Source organism: Ammodytes marinus, assembly GCF_949987685.1.
Source record: "Ammodytes marinus genome assembly, chromosome: 2".
Lineage (NCBI taxonomy): Eukaryota > Metazoa > Chordata > Actinopteri > Uranoscopiformes > Ammodytidae > Ammodytes > Ammodytes marinus.
Genome location: NC_137231.1, coordinates 28,305,660 through 28,325,659, shown reverse-complemented (window position 1 = coordinate 28,325,659; position 20,000 = coordinate 28,305,660). Strand labels below are relative to the sequence as shown.

Here is a 20,000-nt window from a genome sequence, read left to right as displayed (position 1 = left end):
CCAAAGATACATAGTTCACCTTTAAGTCTTTAAAATGTATTCTGGTGTCTTACTGCCTATTGTTGATTCATTTTCATCTGACTTTCCTCTTGGACCATTGCTTCAACCACTGTCCCCTCCTCTCTCTCTCTCTGGCTCTCCAAAAGGCAGAGGGTCTGGCCACACACAGCCACTAATGGGCTCTGTAACAGAGGGGGACTGGCTAGGGACGAGTGAATGCACCACAGCGACACCACATCCCCCCACACATACAGCTGAGAGGCACTCTTAGCCCGGAGAAATACACTGTGTGCGCCAGTCTTTTTTCATATTCTTCCCCCAGTGGAGCTTGGAGAGGGAGATACGACATAGCTTCCAAACATCGCCATATTTACACATCTGTACGTGTGTGAGTGCGTTAGTGGGATATGTGCAAGTACCTATGTCTTAGTATTATGTATACAGTATGTAAGAGTATACGATGTCCACATGCTTTTTAGGCCTTACAAAAGCCCCATTTGGCATGTAAACACTGCCAAGCAAGAAGCGGAGGATGTTCTTAAATATTGAGTCTTTAAACAGTTATATATTTCTTCCCTCCTAAAAATCTGGAGGTAGAAAATGAAAGTGCCGATGTATTCAACCATCATGAATGAGAGCACAGGAGAAGGGATTTACATATATTTATGCCACATGTTTGTTTGTTTATTTTAAAGAAAAATATGTCGTTCCAGTTCATGAGTCATCAGGAATTATGTTGAAATTGGCAGACGTGGACATTCATACTGTCTCTTCGATCTTGGCGGTTTTGCACATCACAGAAATAGAGAACATAAGAAGACAATGTATGTTGTTGCTCTATTGGCGTAATGGTGGGGGAAGAAAAACTAATGCAAGTTAATAGATTTTTGTTTTTCACTACGTGCTCTTGGGATTGCAGTGAGTCCACGAGTTGCGATGAGGATGAGTCATACAATTCGGAGGCAGCCGGTCGGCCCTTTGTGCCGCAATATACACACATTATCCAGCCCGTCCCTGCTGTAGACATGTCCGCACATACACGCATGCACGCACGCACACACACACACACACACACACACACACACACACACACACACACACACACACACACACACACACTAGGAGAATATCTTGATTATGAGTTATTCGGTTGATCGTGCTTTAGAGTGTTGATTTTTGTTTAGCACGACAACAGGTCTCCTATGTGCCTTCCCTCAGTAATCTTTTTTTTTTAAGATATCTTTTGGGCATTTTTATGCTTTATTGATAGTGCAGAGAGACAGAGGTGAATTGTGGCAGAGAGGGGAGTGACATGCAGAGAACGACCGCCGGTGGGAATCGAACCCGGGTCTGCTGCTGGGCCCGGCCCGGGAGGGGGACGCCTTACCGACTGAGCTAAAGGCGCGCCTCCCCCTCCCCCCTCAGTAATCTTTGACAGCTTACAGCAGGGGTTCTCAAACTTTTGATAGCTGAGGACCAATTTAGGAACCCAACATTGGACCGAGGGCCGCCGAAGGAAAAAAAATTATAAAACTGAAATAATTTCAATGGCCAGCGTCTTTACAGTTTACATGTATTGGTCAGCATCCAATACTGTGTAATTAACACATGTAAAGTAATAAATGAAGGGCTAGGTCTCATTTCAACATTGGGGAACACACATTAACAGCGGGGATCTGGGGGTTGTCCCCCAGAAAAATTTGAGGTTCGAACACTTCATTTTGTGCATTTTGGTTAATTTTTATGCAGTAATTTGTGTCTTCTGTATTTATTTATGGTGGAAATGTTAAGGAAAAGACAACTCACTCCCATTGACACACATCTAATGGAATATAAATCAAGGCACTGAGGCATTCTGTATTGCATTCAAATATTTATTCTACTTTATTGTTCAAAACTTTCTACACATTGAAAACGTATCACCTTTTGGAGTGTTTTTTGTAGGACTCACTACTCATGATGCAGCAGCAGTGTTAACTATTATGACACTATACATTGGAAATAAACAGGGTGGGCTATCAGCAGTCAACTAGGCAGATAGTTCCATGGCTATCAGCAGCTAGCTAACGTTAGTTTGTTAGCTAAACTTTAGGCAAAAGAGTTACTTAGAAACCAGATAATGTTAGCATCCATCCTTAGACACTTGACCTAATCTAATTCACCTTGAATGTGAGAAAGTGCATCGTATTGGGCTTGACAAGCTCACTATCTAACAACTTACATTGGGACCACTACACTGCCTGCTGCACTGCGGGAGGCTGACCAGCCGTCTGCAACGAGAGGCAGAGGCCAGCCGAACTTCGCAAGTTTAATAAGTGGGGAATGAATACAAACAATTAGGAGGGATATTTAAGTGTTTCGACCCCTGTACTGTTTTTACTGTTACGGGGGACGCATCCCCTCCGTGCGTTTCAATAAAAAAAAAATAAAAAAAAATATGATAATTTTTTTTTTTTTTTTTTTTTTTTTAATAATTCATAATTCAATGCGGGCCGCGGGCCGCCAGATACGAGAACCACTGGCTTACAGGAATGTCCCATGCATGCCAGGCCTTGAGACAACATCACATTGCATAGAAAAACACCAAATTGACTTCGAATGCCACTAGTGGAAAACAACGATAGGAAGAAAGGCAGAGAAGCAGAAGGCATATGCAAACACTGAGATTTTTAAGCAGAACAAAGGGAAAGGGGAATGGAGGAGTGTGAGAGAAGAAGGACATGGAATAACATTAGGCTGGGAAAAGAGGCCATGACGACAGGAGACGAACAGGAAACCTAGTCATGTCACAAAGAAAAAAAAACAGATGAAACAGGGAAGATAAAAGACAAGAAGAAGCAGAGAGCGAACCCCGCACACCCATCTTCCTATACTCCCCTCGGTGGTCCTTGATGGCTGTAAAGGTGGAGTCAGCGATTCTGAAGAATGCTTGTTGTCAAAATAGCTTGTTTTAAAAAAAGCAGTGAATATTACCTCATTGTGTAAATACACAGCCAAGCTCTGTAACGGGCATGTTGTTAGCCACAGTGTGCCCCCTTTGTTGACATACCCTTTTGTCTACTGTTTACAGATTTTTTTTCAGCTCACAAACAGTACTGACAAGTTACAAATCGTGACGAGATTCACTGATTTTGACAAAAAAGTGATTTTGACAACAATAAGCGTTCTCCACAATCGCTGTCTCCACCTTTTCACTAGTTAGTGGAGCCTTACTTTGAGTCCCACTGACTACACTGCAAGAAAGTCAACAACCCCTCAACCTAAGAGTCGAACACAGCCATTGCCCTTTTCACCAAATCCTGTTTATAGTGGCGGTACGATATACAAGCCTCGGTCCCAATGGCATTTCACTCCCATTTAGCCCTAAGAAGCAACACCTCTAGAGGTTATTATTCCAATTATGAGGCCGTTATCTGCCTTTCTCAAAGCCCCACTGCTGGTGTTGTGACACTCTATTTGCATCAATCACTGCAGAGAGGAGAAGCTCGTGGATTGTTTTGGATGGACAGTTATAGTGTGGAGATGCAGAGTTATTCACGTAAAAAGAGAGACTTGAAGAGATTGATGATGATGTGGTTTCAAAATTGCATCTGTAAGCAGAACTGCCACCAGCCTGTGCTAATATATGGAGAAAAATATAAGGATGTCTTGGAGGAAGGGTTTGACATTTTCGGAAATACTTTTATGACCTTTGTTTTGAATTAAATGAAAAGATTGATACCACTCTCCCATATGTACATGAAAGGACCGGAAAACACATTTTCTGGATCGGCTACTTACTGTGAATGATGGGATCCAACACACACAAAAAAAAATCTATGCTCTAGTTTGAAATATGCCAGGCTCTTTTTTTAGAAAAACTGCACCACTTTACAACAATAGTATCAGCATTTTTAATCAGGAAGTTGGTAGGCTGTTTATTGACAGTCAATACTGACTTGATTACTCGCACAATCCTGATGAAGCAACTACGTCTGAGGGTTGAACTCCTAATAAATGAAGTTTAAACTTTTATAGCCTTTTTAGTCATAAATAATAAAAATATTTGAAACTAAAAACAGCTTATCAGTTCACTCAGTACCTCTAACATCTGGTGGCCTGCTAGACTCACGAGTCACTGCACTCAGGTACAAAAAGCAAAAGGTTCATTGTGAGCTGTTCAGAGCATGTATGATGAAATATTTCCTTTTATTTTTATTTATTTTTAGATAATTCTTCTGCATTGTCAAGCTTCACTAGATAGTACAGAGTTGAAATGGGGAGACAGAGAGAGAGAGGGGGGATGACCTGCAGCAAAGGTCCACGGGTCAGATTTTAACCCGCGACCACTGCAACAAAGGCCGGAGCCAATATGGTATGCGCTCTATCCACTACACCACCGGAGTGCCTCACATTACTTCCTTTTTTAAAAGCCTATTGAAAGACCACAAACGCCACAGAAACAATCTAATGCCCGCTGAGCTTTTAACCTTATGTGCACTGCTGCGACTTTGTACTGAACTGAATGTGACAGCTTGCCTTGGACTAGAGAAAATAACGCACTATAGGCTAAACACTTCAAGGCAGTGTGGGAATCAGTGTTGACACATATGGCTATGTCTACAAAAAACTATTCTTTTAATTCATGAATTTGAACACATTTCTGTGACCTAGGACATTTTGCCTGTATCAGTATCTGACAAGAACAAATTAAACACACATTTTCATAGTGTACATTTTTTTTTGTACAACTGAAGACATACAGTATACATACTTACTGGACAGCATCTCTGAGTCTCTTGGTAGAGTTTTTCACATTGTGCTCCTCTGGGTTGACTAGTTCTTCTTATCAAGATACATTCTCATAGGAGTCAGCTCCAGCTTGACCCACGGCCATAAACGTCTAGTCAATGTAGTAGTCAAGATGTGACTTGGCTGAAGAAAGTGACATGGATAGCACCATCATTATGTGGAGTACTGAAAAGTGCTTGTGAATGTATTATCGCCATTTTGTACTTTTCAATATTACTTAATGCATATGAAATAAAAGCGGCATTGAATTTGTGCAACTTACTGCGTTGTTTAATTTAGCCTCTATAAGTTGTGATCATTTTACAGGAGGTATTAATGTTATCTATAACAAAGCAACTTCTAAAACATACTAACAAGCAAAAGCCATCCAAATGAAATGGGTTATGCTCAATCTCATTTAGCAGCAAGCTCCTTCTTCTTTCTTTTTCTTTTTCTTTTTGCTTAGGTGAGATAATGTGAAACAATAAATTCACAAGTCAAGTTGTGTCACTATGTTGCTCAAGCAGTTGCTTGGATACTAGTGCCTTTGACACATTGACTCATTAATTGGAGCCACAGTTTCATGAGTGCGTTCGTAGAGTAATTTCCATTGGGTATCAGTTTGATAAACACTGTCAAAAAGCATTTTTAAAGTGAAGTTGCCTCACGCAAGTATATCATTTCCAAAGGGAAGCTCGTAATTTAAATCAAAGGTGAATGTATTTTTTCCTCCCAATTTTTACACGGTATAATTTTCAAAATGGACTGTACAAATTGGCCCCCTTATGTGTCAGGTATTAGACACCTCTAGACTTGACCAAACAGCAATCAGCTCTTAGCCTCCCATTTGTATTCTCAGCCTCGGTATAGTGTGAACTCTTCAGTGGCCGTTGATTAGTTTTTAGACGTCTATGTGGGGGTCAAACTGAAGTTGTTACATTTCTGATTTGGCCCGTTGGGGGTTTCTATCCGTGCTAATAAAGGAGGCTTGATTGAGCTTCTCCCCTCATCGTTCCCTACATTTTGTGGATGAGCACTCTATTGGGCCCACTCGTCCTTCCTGCATCTTGATGTCTTTTCTGAAGGAGTTTTCAGGGTTGAGATGCGAGATGCCTCTTATTATTAATGTGGGCCCAGACACAAGTGTGAGCGTGTCCTCACTCCTCAGACATCCACAGCTTGACTCTGGAGACCCCACTGACTAATAACCATAGGTGTGAACCACAGCTGTCGACAGGGTGTATATTCATGGGACTAATCAGTGCATGCAAATGTGATCTAATGTACGTCTTTAGAAATTTTTCCATTCCACACTTTTGAACTCTGTACTTCTTCTCACAGCATCATCATACGTGCAGGGGAAAAAATAACCCATGTGCTGTGCAGGTTTCCCTGACAACAATCAGATTCAACGATTGGAAAAGTTCTACCAGACAGTCTGTACTAAGCAGTGACATCAATACTTTGGTTTGCGATAATATGTTTGTGCTGCGTTTTCAACCCTTTACATAGAGACTACATTTGTTTTTTGTTTGGTAGATGTTTCCACTATAGGTTATAGGTACAACTATAGAGCGACAAAGCAGCACTTATGTAGCCTTGAGACAGTAGCCTCAAACAGAGATGCGGAGTGAGCTACAAAGATCTGTATTATGGTGTTATTTTATTTTTCACCTCGTAGTCACCTGAATAAACCAACATGGCTCAGGTAACTTACCCACAACACTTAAGGCAATTCATCAGATATTGCACAGCTCCTCTAAATCCTCCTCTCTGCTTCTGTTAGGCGGTCGCGTCGTGGTTCTTAAATGCTTTTTTAATCTCAATGTTTCCACTTTATAAAAAAACCCTGACATTGTTCTCATCCTTATCCTGGCACTTTAACCATGTGGGTTTAATGCACACCATCTCCAACTGAACTGAAATGAACTTCAGTGAACTTCACAAACCAAGGACTCCCACAGTCTTTCACTACTCTATTCAAGGAAAACACTTAACAAATATGTGACATGTTTTAACAATATAGCATTCCAAACAGCCTTCAATGCACCACAGGGCTCATTTTGTTCGATTTAACCCACATTTGAACCTATGCTTTTGTAGGGTTCTCTGATAATCACTTAAAAAAGACACATCATTTGAATTATTTGCTACGAACAAATGTTGTTTCTGTTACAACAACATGTTTTGCTTTAGCTTTAAACATAGATTATGTCAAAATAAAACTTGTAGAGTCATGACACTGTGCCTTTTTGAGATATTTTATCACATTTAAGAACACCCACATCAACATGATTAAAATACATTTAAAAATAGAAAATGAGAGGCCTTAAAATTCCTTTATATTAAGTCCCTTGTGTCTTTGCAGCCTCTTTACATATCTCATCATTCCCTATGGCCTATTCTTCACCACATTACAGAATGGGAAAGGCTGCAAGCTTTTTTCCCCCAACAAGTTTTGCAATTCCACCGGGACCTTTTATGGGAGATATTTTCCGTGATTCATTTGATGTTGCTGTTGTTGATATTGTGTTTGACGTTTGTGTTTTTTGAACCCTATACTGCTGTAGTTTCCTTAGAGACGGTGTCACAGGAAAAAAAAAAAAATAATGACACAAACACAGAATAGGGCTGTTGGCACATATTAACATTACAAGTGGTTTATCGGTCAATAGCAGATTTTTTTCAAAACTGAGGTCATTTCAGCTCAGACTCAGTCATTCATGAGATACTGTATTGACTGAAATGTACCCAGGATCAAATCTACCAACATAATATGCCCAGCAGTTTGGCTAGGCATAACTGCAGATGGAAAGAAGAATTCTGCAGAGTGTCCCTGCCATATCAATAAACATGTTCTTTTTTCTTCTTTTCTTTCAGAGGAACAACTTGAGGAGGACAAATTGCACAGCAACGGAGGTAAAGGATTGTCATTTGAGCTCCAAACCATCCATTTTGGCTGCTCACATTCAGCTATTTTTCCTCTGTTTCTCATTCGACTGAAAGTTTAGTTTTTGGTCGAAGTCGACCTGTGTTATTATGACTCATGCAGTTTTTCCCTTTTCTGTTTTGGTGCACGCTTCTATTTCTCACACTCTTTCTCCAGTCATTCATTCTTTATCTGCTCCACATCAGCACGTTTGAACATCACTGCCCCACTGATAGGTTCACTACACATAACAGCAAAGTTTATTCTCCATTAGCCAAATTGAGAACATTTTGTGGCCGTAAATGTCTGCGGCAATAAGAGTAATCCTGGCTGCAGGCAATCGAAAAGTAGAGCTGATGGATGTTTAAGTGCATGACCCAAACCAATTTACCAACAAACCAAACCACAAGCAGTGCCCCGGCTGTGGCGAAGTGGGTAGGGCACTCTTCCAGTGAAGTGCAGGGTCAGTGGTTCGATCCCCCGCCTCCCCGCTACATGTTGAAGTGTCCCTGGGCAAGACACTGAACCCTGAATTGCTCCCGATAGTTAGCTGGTGCCCTGCGTTTTAGCTGCTGCTATCTGTGTATGAATGTGGTGAGGATAGTTAGCTTTTGCCCTGTGTTGTACTTGTAGCTGCTGCTAGCGGTGTGTGAATGAGGTGTAGGAGGAGGTGTGTCTAAGTCGCTTTGTATAAAAGCATCTTCTAAATGACATGAACTGTAACTTGGAGATGTTGCTATTTAATTTTTTAAATGGCATTTTTAAAAAGCTATGATCATTTAAATAATAATGATATTAAAATAACGCTTTCAAAGGGATAGACCAAAAAAACAGGCAAATTAAAGGCAAGGCAAGGCAAGGCAAGTTTATTTATATAGCACAATTCAAACACAAGGCCACTCAAAGTGCTTTACAGGAGCAAGATTAGAATACATAAAACACATTATAACACATTTAAAAGCGAATAAAAGAAGCAAATAAAAAAAATTGCAGGTTAAAATGGAATCAAAAAAGTCTTCAGACTCGATTTAAAAGAACTGAGAGTTGCAGCAGACCTCAAGTTTTCTGGGAGTTTGTTCCAGATTTTTGGTGCATAATAACTAAAAGCTGCTTCTCCTTGTTTAGTCCTAACTCTAGGGACTGTAAGTAGACCTGTCCCAGACGACCTAAGGGCTCTGGACGGTTCATAACGTATCAGCATATCAGTAATGTATTTTGGCCCTAAACCATTTAGTGCTTTATAAACCAACATCAGTATTTTGAAATCAATTCTTTGAGTGACAGGAAGCCAGTGTAAAGACCTCAGAACTGGGGTAATGTGATCCACTTTTTTGGTCCTAGTGAGGACTCGAGCAGCAGCGTTCTGAATTAGCTGAAGCTGTCTGATAGATTTTTTTGGAAGGCCAGCAAGGACACTGTTACAGTAGTCAAGTCTACTAAAGATAAATGCATGGATAAGTTTTTCTAAATCTTGCTGAGACATAAGCCCTTTAATTCTTGATATGTTTTTTAGGTGGTAGTAGGCTGATTTATTAATTGATTGAATGTGTTTCTTGAAATTCAAGTCGGAGTCTACGACAACACCAAGATTTCTGGCTTGGGGTGTGGTTTCTAACATAACGGATGTAAGCTGTGCGCTGACTTTTAATTGTTCATCTTTAAACCAAAACTAATCGCGTGGCTATACTCCAAAAGACAAATATATTATTTTATTTATCAGTTAGTGTGAACCCTCTAACAAGCATTTTATTCAGTATGTCACAAACGGTGTTATGTTGGTGTCTAATCACTCTCTATCTCTGTGCTCTTCCAACAGGGAGCCAGTCTAAACAGGACTGGTCCATCCAGTGGCCCACCTCTGAATCGGGCAAAGAGAACACCCCTGTGTGCCAGTCGGAGGTCAGTCAGTGGATCCGCTTCCAGCTCTCCCAAAGCCCCAAAGTCCAGTCCAAGTACAACCAGCACATGTGCCACAGCCCCCAGGCCCTGCCCCCTCCTTTTTATGCCAATCGACTGACGGTGGACAGTCCCACCACAGGAATGTTCCCCACCTTTGACACTGGTCACCGCTCCCTGCCCCCCTCACCCCGCCAGAGGCATTTTGGCCACACCCCTCCCCGGACTCCCCTGGTGGTCAACACCATGACCCCGCCCGGCACGCCCCCCATGAGGCGCAGGAACAAAGGCAAGGCCCCGGGAACGCCACCTCCGCCCAGCCGCAAGCTCATCCACCTGCTGCCGGGCTTCACCGCGCTGCACCGCAGCAAGTCCCACGAGTTCCAGCTCGGGAACCGCGTGGAGGACACACCACCACCAAAGTAAGTGTTATGCTCCTGTGGATTTTTTAAAGTGGAAAACGGTATGAATGGCCCTTTGGGAGTGTTGTGTTAACATAATTGCCCAAACCTATAAGTAGTAAAACAAAATTGAAGGGCATGCTCTGGGACTGCTACGTATCACTCGCACATTTAAGTTATTTAATGCAAGAGGGAAACATTCCCCAAAACTAATTCTTAGTTATGAATGTGTTGTGGTATTGTGGATTGTGGAGCTAATTCAATGATCTAACTATTCTAAATACATTTAGGTCGTTTAATCTAGTAACACTGCATTGTATTGCATGTCATTAGTTTTTTTATGTGAAATCTTTATCTGAGTCACTTTACTGTTGCATCGGCACAAACTTGTCTCTTATGATTAGCTCCTCTAGAATACTCTCCACAGCAGGTGTCATTAGTGAAAACTGTGTTAAATGAGCCTTTTAACAATGAGTGTACAACTTGCTGGAAAGTCTTCAGAAAAACCTAATTTCCCTTTTTTAAAGTTACATTATGTGTCCCTGGAAAGACTGAGGCTGCACGGTTCTGATTACACAAATTAGCTTGACTGTGCCTACATTAACTTGTTCGTAAAGGTTCACGGAGACAAAATTCCAAGTTATTATTGGTCTTTCAATTTGGGCAGATAGCATGCTTGAAGGGAAACTTAAGAGATACAGTCGGCCGTCTCCCTGATCCGTACAAGTTCTCACAACATATTCCATCTGACCCAAGTAGCACAGAGAGGAAATTAAGGCCCCACCTTTCCTTTCAGCATTTTTTACTAGAACATAATCTTCCACCCGAGTTCAATCTAATTAATGCCTAGGAGTACATCATCACCCATAAAGAAGCGACGGTCTGTCAGTAGAGATAAGGGGCTTCCAGGCTGAGTTCCTGACCGGCCATGCTTGTGTGTGTCTGGTATTATGCTGATCAGATTTGGCCACAAACAGGGTCCACAACTGCTGGGTAATAAGGAACCAGAGAGTGCCTCAGGAGAGCTGCACTCATTTTTATAATGGCATTAGATGACAGTGCCCTATCATTGCTTCACTTGGTTAAGTTAATATGTTGGAGTCGTCCTCTGCCTTTTTTTTTTACGATGGCCATCTGGGTTATATTTTTGGTGCAGGCTCACGTTGTGGACAGGGGGAACGTCCACACATGTCAGTGCAAACGTGGGCGTTTGTATCTGTATCTGCACCTGCACATTGACTAGGGGGGGATCATAGCTGCAGTGAACAGGCTCAAACGGCATTAGAGAATAGATTACCGGTCCCCGAGCGCTGATAGACTACAGGCGGTGAGTTGCGCCCCTCCTAATCAATGGCCCGTATGTGTGTATGTGTGTGCCTGGAAATGTAGCGACTCATCGAGACAGGCCATCTCTGCTGGCCCCTCTCTGATAGCCAAGTGCCTCTCATAATACATCATAATTGGTTAGAGGACGGTGCTGGAAAGCATCAAGTTGCTGGTTGAGTTCTGGCACGAGGTCCTCCAAACTTGTTTGCCTAATCCTTTGTGCCTTGGGTAAAGCACAAAGGATTAGGCGTCATTGCAATGTTGGCATCTGTTTTAGTTGTTCCTTGATGCAGGAGTGAATATCTGAAGTTAGAAGGCTGAAAAGAAATATTTTATTTAATCCTGCCTTTAAATTACAATTCCTCACCTCGTTTTTCACTTAATGGTTTAAGAAGAAAAACAACTTGCAATAATTTCACCGGAGCACACCAACCCTATAGAAAAAAAAATATCGAACAATATCACACTCAACCTTATTTCATATTTTAATGGCTGCTTTTCTTGTGATACCCTGTCCCTTCCACATTATTCCCTCCATTACCAACTTTAGGATTTTAATAAGCTCAGGGTGCTCCTCAGGTCCTGCTTTTCTCTTGCTTAATTGCCTATCACTGGCCAGGCACAATAACCAGGGATTACCCTTTGACCCTCCAGAGACATTTTTCTGCCTTTATCTTAATGATATATGGCCTAATATCTCATTATCACTGCATAATAGAGCACACAGACTATTTAGCTGAATGTGCAAGAATGCTCGGCATGCCGGGTTGAAGGAACACTGAGGTTTGGGTTTTTTGAACTAGCAGATAAGTGACGTTTCGTTATACGACAATTAAATAATTGCCCATTGTCCTTTTTGCCTTAGAAACATTTAAGTTTCCATTCATTTTCCGAGATGAAAGATTACTTAATTGCTGTACCACACATTATGCATGGATGTTAATTCTATTCTGCTTTGCTTGAGAGCGTTCTCTTCTGGGTGTATTAAAATCAGTACATTGTGTAGACTGGGGAACATATCCAGGTTCATTTATAATGAAAGCAAGTTGGATTTTCAAATATGATTAATATTCTTTGTGTGGACTCTAAATAATCCTATTAAGGTTGGCTTCACTGTGCTTTGTTTCTAAAGTTTTATTTCAGGGCATTTTAATGGCATTTTTTCGTATGCACAACCTCCTCCATTATTACAGTGTTTATTCGTCTTCAGCTGCACAAAATGTGTTTTTTTGACTGTGTGCAAACAGGGGTGTTTCTGCAATCATGATCTGAAAATTGTTTCCTGTCACTAATATTATAAAAAACGCAACAACCTCTGTTGTGTGTCTTTGTCGACCCTCATCATTCGCGTTATATCTTTGCACTTCTGGGTTTAATGTGTTTGTCTGTGTGATAATGGCTTTCTTCTCTCAGCTGTGCAGTGATCCGTAGAAATAGTAAGCAAATTGCCTCCTGACAAATGTGTTCAGTAATATCTACGAATCCATGATAATCTCACCCCGAGATGAAACAGCTGCCAATTTTGCAACTTCTAATGCATTTGAAAGCAAACTTTAACCCATGTGGAAAAATTGAGGTCTTTTTTTTCCATCACCTGTAAAGTGCAGGTCAAAACATATTCAGTTATTTTTCAGCCCATTTGGTTGGTTCCTCCATCTACTGACTGACAAGATATCTGGGTCAGCTTGACTAGCTAAAGTAATGCTATTAATTTTTTTCAGATTTTTTATTTAGTAGCCTAAAACGGGACACACGCTATGGTGAAACTATCTTATTTAAAAACTATTAGCTAGATCTTGATATGCTGCAGGTACGGTCATTGTATATGACCTGTATAGCATAAATGGAAAAGCAAGACACCATTGATATCGACACTATTTTCTCACTGGGGTGTGATAGATACTGAGCAGCTTCTTCTTGTTCCTATGGTAATAACTCAGGCTCTGGGTTGATACATGCAACGTTAAAAATAGAACTTCTGCTATTCTGTCTTTAACAAGTGGCATCATTTTGCCAATTAGTGTGAAGTCATTTGCAAGTGACAAGTTTTCACAGTTGAAGCCATCCAAAAAGTCTCTTCTTCCCTTGCTTCAACCTAACATAAGCATCTAAGAGCTTTGATTTTTACTTAGCTGATTGTGAAAAAGTAAAAAAAAAAATGTGTATATGGTATGCTAAAAACCTTGTAGCAAGTATGCAATTGATTGGTTTTAAACTCAACCCTCCTGTTTATCCCCCTGTGAACCTTCTATTTCAACGTATGCCGAAAACACATTCCCCATATACTATACATTAATGAGTTGTTTCGTAGCATTAACAAAAATATGCTGAGTCCAGGGATGTTGCCATTTTTAGGGGAATTTAGGGAAGTAATTAGATTGAAGTCATTCTTAGTCATTCAGTGTGTAGCGTAGGAGGCTTCGGTTCACATTTACATACTGATTTACTTTTCCTCTCAGGCATTACAGTTGGTTTCACAGTTCAGAGTTACATGCCAGAAGGGAGAGTTTCACCAAGCATGTTTAATTGCAGTTAATACACTAAACTTAACTATGACTTTAGTTCATTTTGCATTATATGTCTTAAATGTGAGATAAGCTCATACACAGTAGATACAAGAAGGGAGATGGTGACATTCAAAATATTGTCCTGATGATAAAGATTATCAGTCACAACAACATGGACAAAACACTATTTTTAAATACTTGAAAACGATATAGCCTTGGATCTGCAGTACTTTAAGACCAACTACCCTAAACAAAAAAGGATAATTTAATTAGTCTCCAAGCTAAAGAATAAATCCCAATGTTCTAGTCGAACACATGTGCTGTCTGTCAACACATCCTTCTTGGCAAGCCATGTTCCCAGAAGGTATTTGCCACGGACAGAGTTAAAGATCACTGTTGTATGGAATCAATACAGTGGCAATATTACTGTTTGTTTTGGAGGGATGTCTGGAGCATCTGTGCCCACAAAATGTCATCAAATGATTGTTAACTTTACGTGTCAAGACTGATTGCGTACGGTTTTAAATTGTTATTTATTTATCCTAAGACATTAGGTATGGCTCACCGGATATATAAAACAAACTGCTTTGACATTTTCATAATTTGAGTAAATAATAAGAGATTGAATTTCTTTCCTCAACATATCTATCAGTCAGTTAGGTGAGAATTGCTTAATGACGCCATCACTTGACTTTGAAATGAAACAAACAATTTCCGCAGTCAATTTCTAGCACCCCTTAGCATCTACAAACACTGACTCACTTCACACTGTACACAGGCTCAAACACTCGCACAATCGCTAAATCAATCAGACCAACCGTTTTGACTGAGCCAAGAGATTTGCTAAACAATGTCTGCATTTGCTTTTGATGATTATCTTGTGTTATGTGTTGTGAAAACAGAATAATTAAAAAAAGGGTCCAGTAACTGTGCCAGGGGAATTCAATTTAAACCCTAATTTCCTTTGGCCTTATTTGTTATCCATACTTTGTCTAACGTTGCATCTTTTCTTATATGTAATGACGTAGGTAAAAATCGACCGCAAACATTATGGAGAGAAAATATATGATCACCATACAGTATATAACAACTCTAAGATATAATCAATACGTCCTATTGCTGGCCTACGGTAGCTATTCAACATGTTGGTATAGTTTTACTTAGAAAACACAAGTGTTGCACAGACCTAGCACCACTTAAACTTTCATTTATAGGCAGGAGTGCGCCCGCGATTTTAATTTTGCTTATGTTGTTAACCTTTCTACAGCTCTCCCTCTCCGGTGTTTATTTCTGAAAACCTCTCTCTCCCTCTCTCTGTCTCTCTCTCTCCATCCCTCTCTATCCCTCTCTCTCGCTCGCTCTCCCTGTGCCCTTTTCAAAGTGAATTGGCTCTTTGGGCTGGAGTGTCAATTAATGAACCTCGTTGTCTATGTTAATGAGTGGTAACATGCGTGCGTGGAAAAGGCCACCGAGTTTTTAGTCCCCACTCGGAGCGTCACACCAAGATTGTTGCTGGAAAAGTGGGCGTGTTTCTTTCTTTGCGCTATCTTGTCTTACCCCCCCCTCCCCCCCTTACTCCCCCTGCCAGTGGAAATGGTGATATAGTATAGTTGATGCCACCTTATGAGACTTTCACAGATTTTTGAACGTTAAGCACTTTCTTATTGAACTGGATGTTTGCTAATAAATCACATGGCGCCGGGGGTTGGCATGATTCATCCACTGCTTCTCTCAGGGATTTTTCTTTTCTTTTTTTCTTTTCTTTTTTTCTTTTCTTCCACCATGCAACGCTCAGGGGAAGCAAATTTGCATCAATTGCATGACTAATTTAGCTGTTTGCTTTCAGTGAGTCGGTGTACACATCATACATTTCTTTCCCCTTTTTCTCACTCTCTGTTTCCTTTCCCTCATTATGCATCTCTTTGAGGCCCTGTCACTGTACAGTTTTACGGTCATCAGTTACCGATTCGGACAGAAAATATAGATTTATTTTTATATGGATTTGGTTTTCACTGTGGGGCGAAAGAAACTGGTTGTGGCTGGGTGGAGACGTCAAACTGTATAAGAATGTATGTACACCTGTACTTTAAAAAAAAATATATTAGTTTGTTCATACAAGATAAAAGTTAAGCAAGCAAGAAACAAATCCAAATAATCTAAATTTTAGAACAAAGAAAAAAATTCCCTTTCCTAATTTTCATGAATGCAGCTGGACAGCTATTAAGGAAAATGACATCACTTTTCTTAATCCATGCATGCTTAACTCCAAATGGTCAACTGTTTGACTAACCGGCATCAATGGGCCTTAATCAGCCTTAATGCTCTATTTGTTTAACAGTAACTTTACTGCTGCGCGCTGATCTAAAGATAGTGTTTTTTAATATAGAAAGCCGTGTCTCTGGCATTACCGGTGGTGACACAAGTTTATTTTGCTAAAAAAAAAAACGGCACATTGTCCCGCACAAACGTAGTCTTTGTCCCACATCTGGTGAATTGGGATCTGGTCACCCTACTTTGCAAACAGGACCCACACAGCGTATTTTCGCAGGTCAATTTGATTGCTACGTTCGGTAATTATATTATGTTTACGTCTCGTAGTAACGGTGTTTTTAAATATGGCGGGCATGAGGTTTGAGCTGGTCTGGTTGGTCAGGATAATCCCTCCCCCGGCCGCTGGCGCAGGCAGTTCTTACCTCAAGCCCAGCTCAATCCTGGGGTTGGAGTTGAACCGGTTTTTACAGGCCGGAGCCGGTTCTCTGGCGTTGTGAAACCAAAACACTGGCTCTAGCTCCAAACTAGCCCGGAACCGGCTCCGATTTTGCTGCAGTGCAAAAGGCCTAATGATGGTTCACGGGTCTGTGCTAATCTGATAACAGCAGAGCTACCGTTGGTATGGTTACCTGCTGGTTACACCTTGTGCACTGATTAAGAACGGAGATTAAACTGTTGACAGGAACTCTGCTTGAGCGGCCCAATATAGGATTGGGCAGACATCTGATAATAACCAATTTACAAACAAGTACCTTCTGCGGCTGTTGTGTAATTACAATTAAAAGTCTGTATTAAAAGACAATTAAAAGAAACTGCAGGGGAAAAGGTTGTTGCTTGCAGTGTGTCGCCATTAGGGTTGTTTTTGTAATGGTTGGTCATAATACAAAACTCCAGAGTAGAATGAACAATCTCTCAATTAAAATGCAGGAACTACAAAACCGAACACAGTCGTCTAAAACTTCTCTTCCCTGCTACTTCTCCTGCTTTGTTTCTGTGTAATCTGAAGAATTTTTTTTATTGCTTTCCATCGTTGAGGGTAAAAGTCTGACGATTCTTGGGAGATACAGATCCACCTCTTCCTTGGGACACACACGTGGACACATTAAGCAGACGACCTCTGACCCCCTGGCCGATTATTGGTCCCACATGCTCTACTGCGTGGGGGCATTCACATGCATAGTTAAGTGTACAAGCGCACAAAGCCATGTGTATGATGTTGTGTAGTGGTGGCTTCGGTGGTGGTCGTGGTTTGGAATGTGAGTGGTGTATCTTATTTTCTCCGGCAGACAAAAGCTCATCCATGTTAATCAGGGCTTTTGAACCCTTTTGCCATTAATGACAAGTCGGTGAAGGGGGGATGTCAACACAACGCCCTTAGCGGCCGGTCGCACATCCATCGGCCGTAATGAGCGCTCAGGCGGCCCAGGAATTGGAGTCATGGTTATGAATTTATATGAGTGTTTAGGAGTGGCAGTTAGCCCAAATGCCACTGTTTGCTGCTCCAGAATGGATTTATTAGGCGCTGATCTTTTTTTTTCTTTTTTTTCTCTGGTGATTTCGAGAACAAGTTGGACCCGGAATTGGGGCGGAGATGACAGTATTTGACTGGGTGATTGGAAGTTAGCCCATTTAAAAAAGTTGTGTTATTCTTTTGAGAGAAGATAATTAATAGGGATGTCTGAGAAATGACCAAATATTTAGAGCGTTTACGCTGTGCTTGAAGCATTTTATTTCATTTAGAGGAAATCTTGTTTTTGCCTTTGATCAAATTATATGAGTCTTATGTTTCCCAGCATGATCATTAAAGTTTAATTTCAATCCGTCTTACAAGGGGGCGATCAAATTTGAAGTGTGAAAGTGATGTCAAACCCAGGCTCTGACAGAGACCAAGCAAAAGCCAAGCAGGCCATAGTGACAGCTGCCATCTTGATTTATCAAACGGTAGAGTTAAGACTGTTTTTCTGTCTGACAAGCGTAAAGGGAGTTATTACCACCTTTCATCATTCGGGACATCAAGTGAATGCTTTCATCTCAGCGTTTCTCTCTGATGTTCAGGTCAAGACAGATAATATCTGCTCCTGGTTCCATATTGTCTCTGACCCCTTCTTTTCTTTTTTTCAGGCTTGCTGTCATTTACTGCTTTAGAACTACCACTTAATCCTCACGGCTGTGTGCCAGATAGCTGCTCGCGTTGCCTTTATACTCGGATTAGGGATTTAGAGGTTTGAGCTATGGTTTCATTTTGAACAAATTGAGAAAATAAATTCTTTTTCAATTCTTCAATTCAATGCTGGGGGAAAACATGCACACATCTAGGCATGCATGCACACGTATACACACACGTAAAGATGAGAACAAATCAAACCCTAACAATGTAAGACACTCACATAAAAATATGGGGACATATGTCATATTTGTATAAAAAGATTTAAATCATTTTTAAACCGTCCTGTTTTATAACTTTCAAACTGAATTTCAGTCAGGCCTTCCATGATACATTAGTCCCTCCTACATATATAGCTACAGAATGAATCTAAACAATTAACACATTTAGAATTCGAAACATGAAAATCACCTTGGTGAATGAAAATGACCAACAAATGCAGAGGTACCAAAAGAGCAATGGAGTTATATCAACGCTAAAGTCTTATAGGAGAAAAAAGGGAAGGACAGCAGTAACTCTGTCCATGTCAGATAATTATTTTCCATATTTGTTCTATGTCTGGTTCAAGACATTTTCCATCTGTGCAGTACGATGGGAGATCTGGTATGACCGCTATTCATGTTAGTCATCCGCAGAAATCTGGATGTTTTTATGTCAATATGATGCTTGTACTGCTTTTTTCAGGCTGGCTATTTTTCAACAATGGCAATTTAATTAATTGCGTCCTGCAATTGCCCCTCTATATATGTAGTTTTCATTCTGTTAGTCACTCGTCTTTCCTGCATGGGATTCTAATTCACAATGACACACAAGGGATTCCCAGGTTAAGACATGTCTGCTGCATGTCATTTGGATCACAGAGTTTGATCAGGAGTTCATTGCCAAACCACATTGTTGACTAATTTCTTACTGAACCCACATATTCTTTTTTTTAAAGATATTTTTTGGGCATTTTTATGCTTTATTTGATAGTGCAGAGAGACAGAGGTGAAATGGGGCAGAGAGGGGAGTGACATGCAGAGAACGACCGCGGGTGGGAATCGAACCCGGGTCTGCTGCTGGGCCTGGCCCGGGATGGGGACGCCTTACCAACTGAGCTAAAGGCGCCCCCGAACCCACCAACTTTAACCTAAAACCATAATTGAATCATCTAAACCCAATCACGTGTTAATTTGCTCCTGCTAAAAATGGGATTTTGTTAAAAAAAAGCAGCAAAGTGCTCTACACGAACCAATCCAAATATCATGTCATTTTAAACAGAAATCTGAAACCTACAGATTTTGGTTCATTTTCACTGACAAAAGGAACTGATAGTATGGTTAACCAAAAAGTATATATATATTTTTATATCCTTGGATGAACTGTTGATGAACTGTTGCGGAGAGGAATAAAAGTAGAAGTTGCTGTTAGAATTCAGATTTAATTTACATAATGCCAATAACTCTCTGAACAACTATCTTTGTGTCTACAAATTAAAGCTGGGGTATGCGATTTCTGATTGGTCAAAATTAACACGAGCTGTACACTTTGACCAATCAGAGCGAGGCTCCGATTCTCTGTTCTTATTGGCTGTTGGGACTGTCCATTCACTTTGGCACGACTTTGTTGGTGTAGACTAGAGCGTGTCAGGGAGGGACCATAGGGGAGGGACCAAAGAGAACAAGTGGAGCGGTTGAGGTATTTGGATTCGAATCTCTATCCCAACTGCCATTTTCTCCCCAAATGCTCCACCCCAG

General features: G+C 40.8%; 1 protein-coding gene across 2 annotated transcripts in view; it reads left to right on the top strand.

The window, feature by feature from the left end:
* The window catches only part of ksr2 (kinase suppressor of ras 2), a gene marked incomplete at both ends in the record, with an annotated part of 74,933 nt that overhangs the window by 16,568 nt on the left and 38,365 nt on the right, over window positions 1-20,000 (top strand). The window contains 2 exons of one of the 2 annotated variants that reach the window (XM_080043551.1): window positions 7,651-7,689; window positions 9,516-10,017. In XM_080043551.1, the coding sequence (XP_079899677.1) occupies window positions 7,651-7,689; window positions 9,516-10,017 (541 nt within the window). The remainder of the gene's footprint in view (window positions 1-7,650; window positions 7,690-9,515; window positions 10,018-20,000) is intronic. The other variant, XM_080043552.1, reaches the window with a different exon arrangement.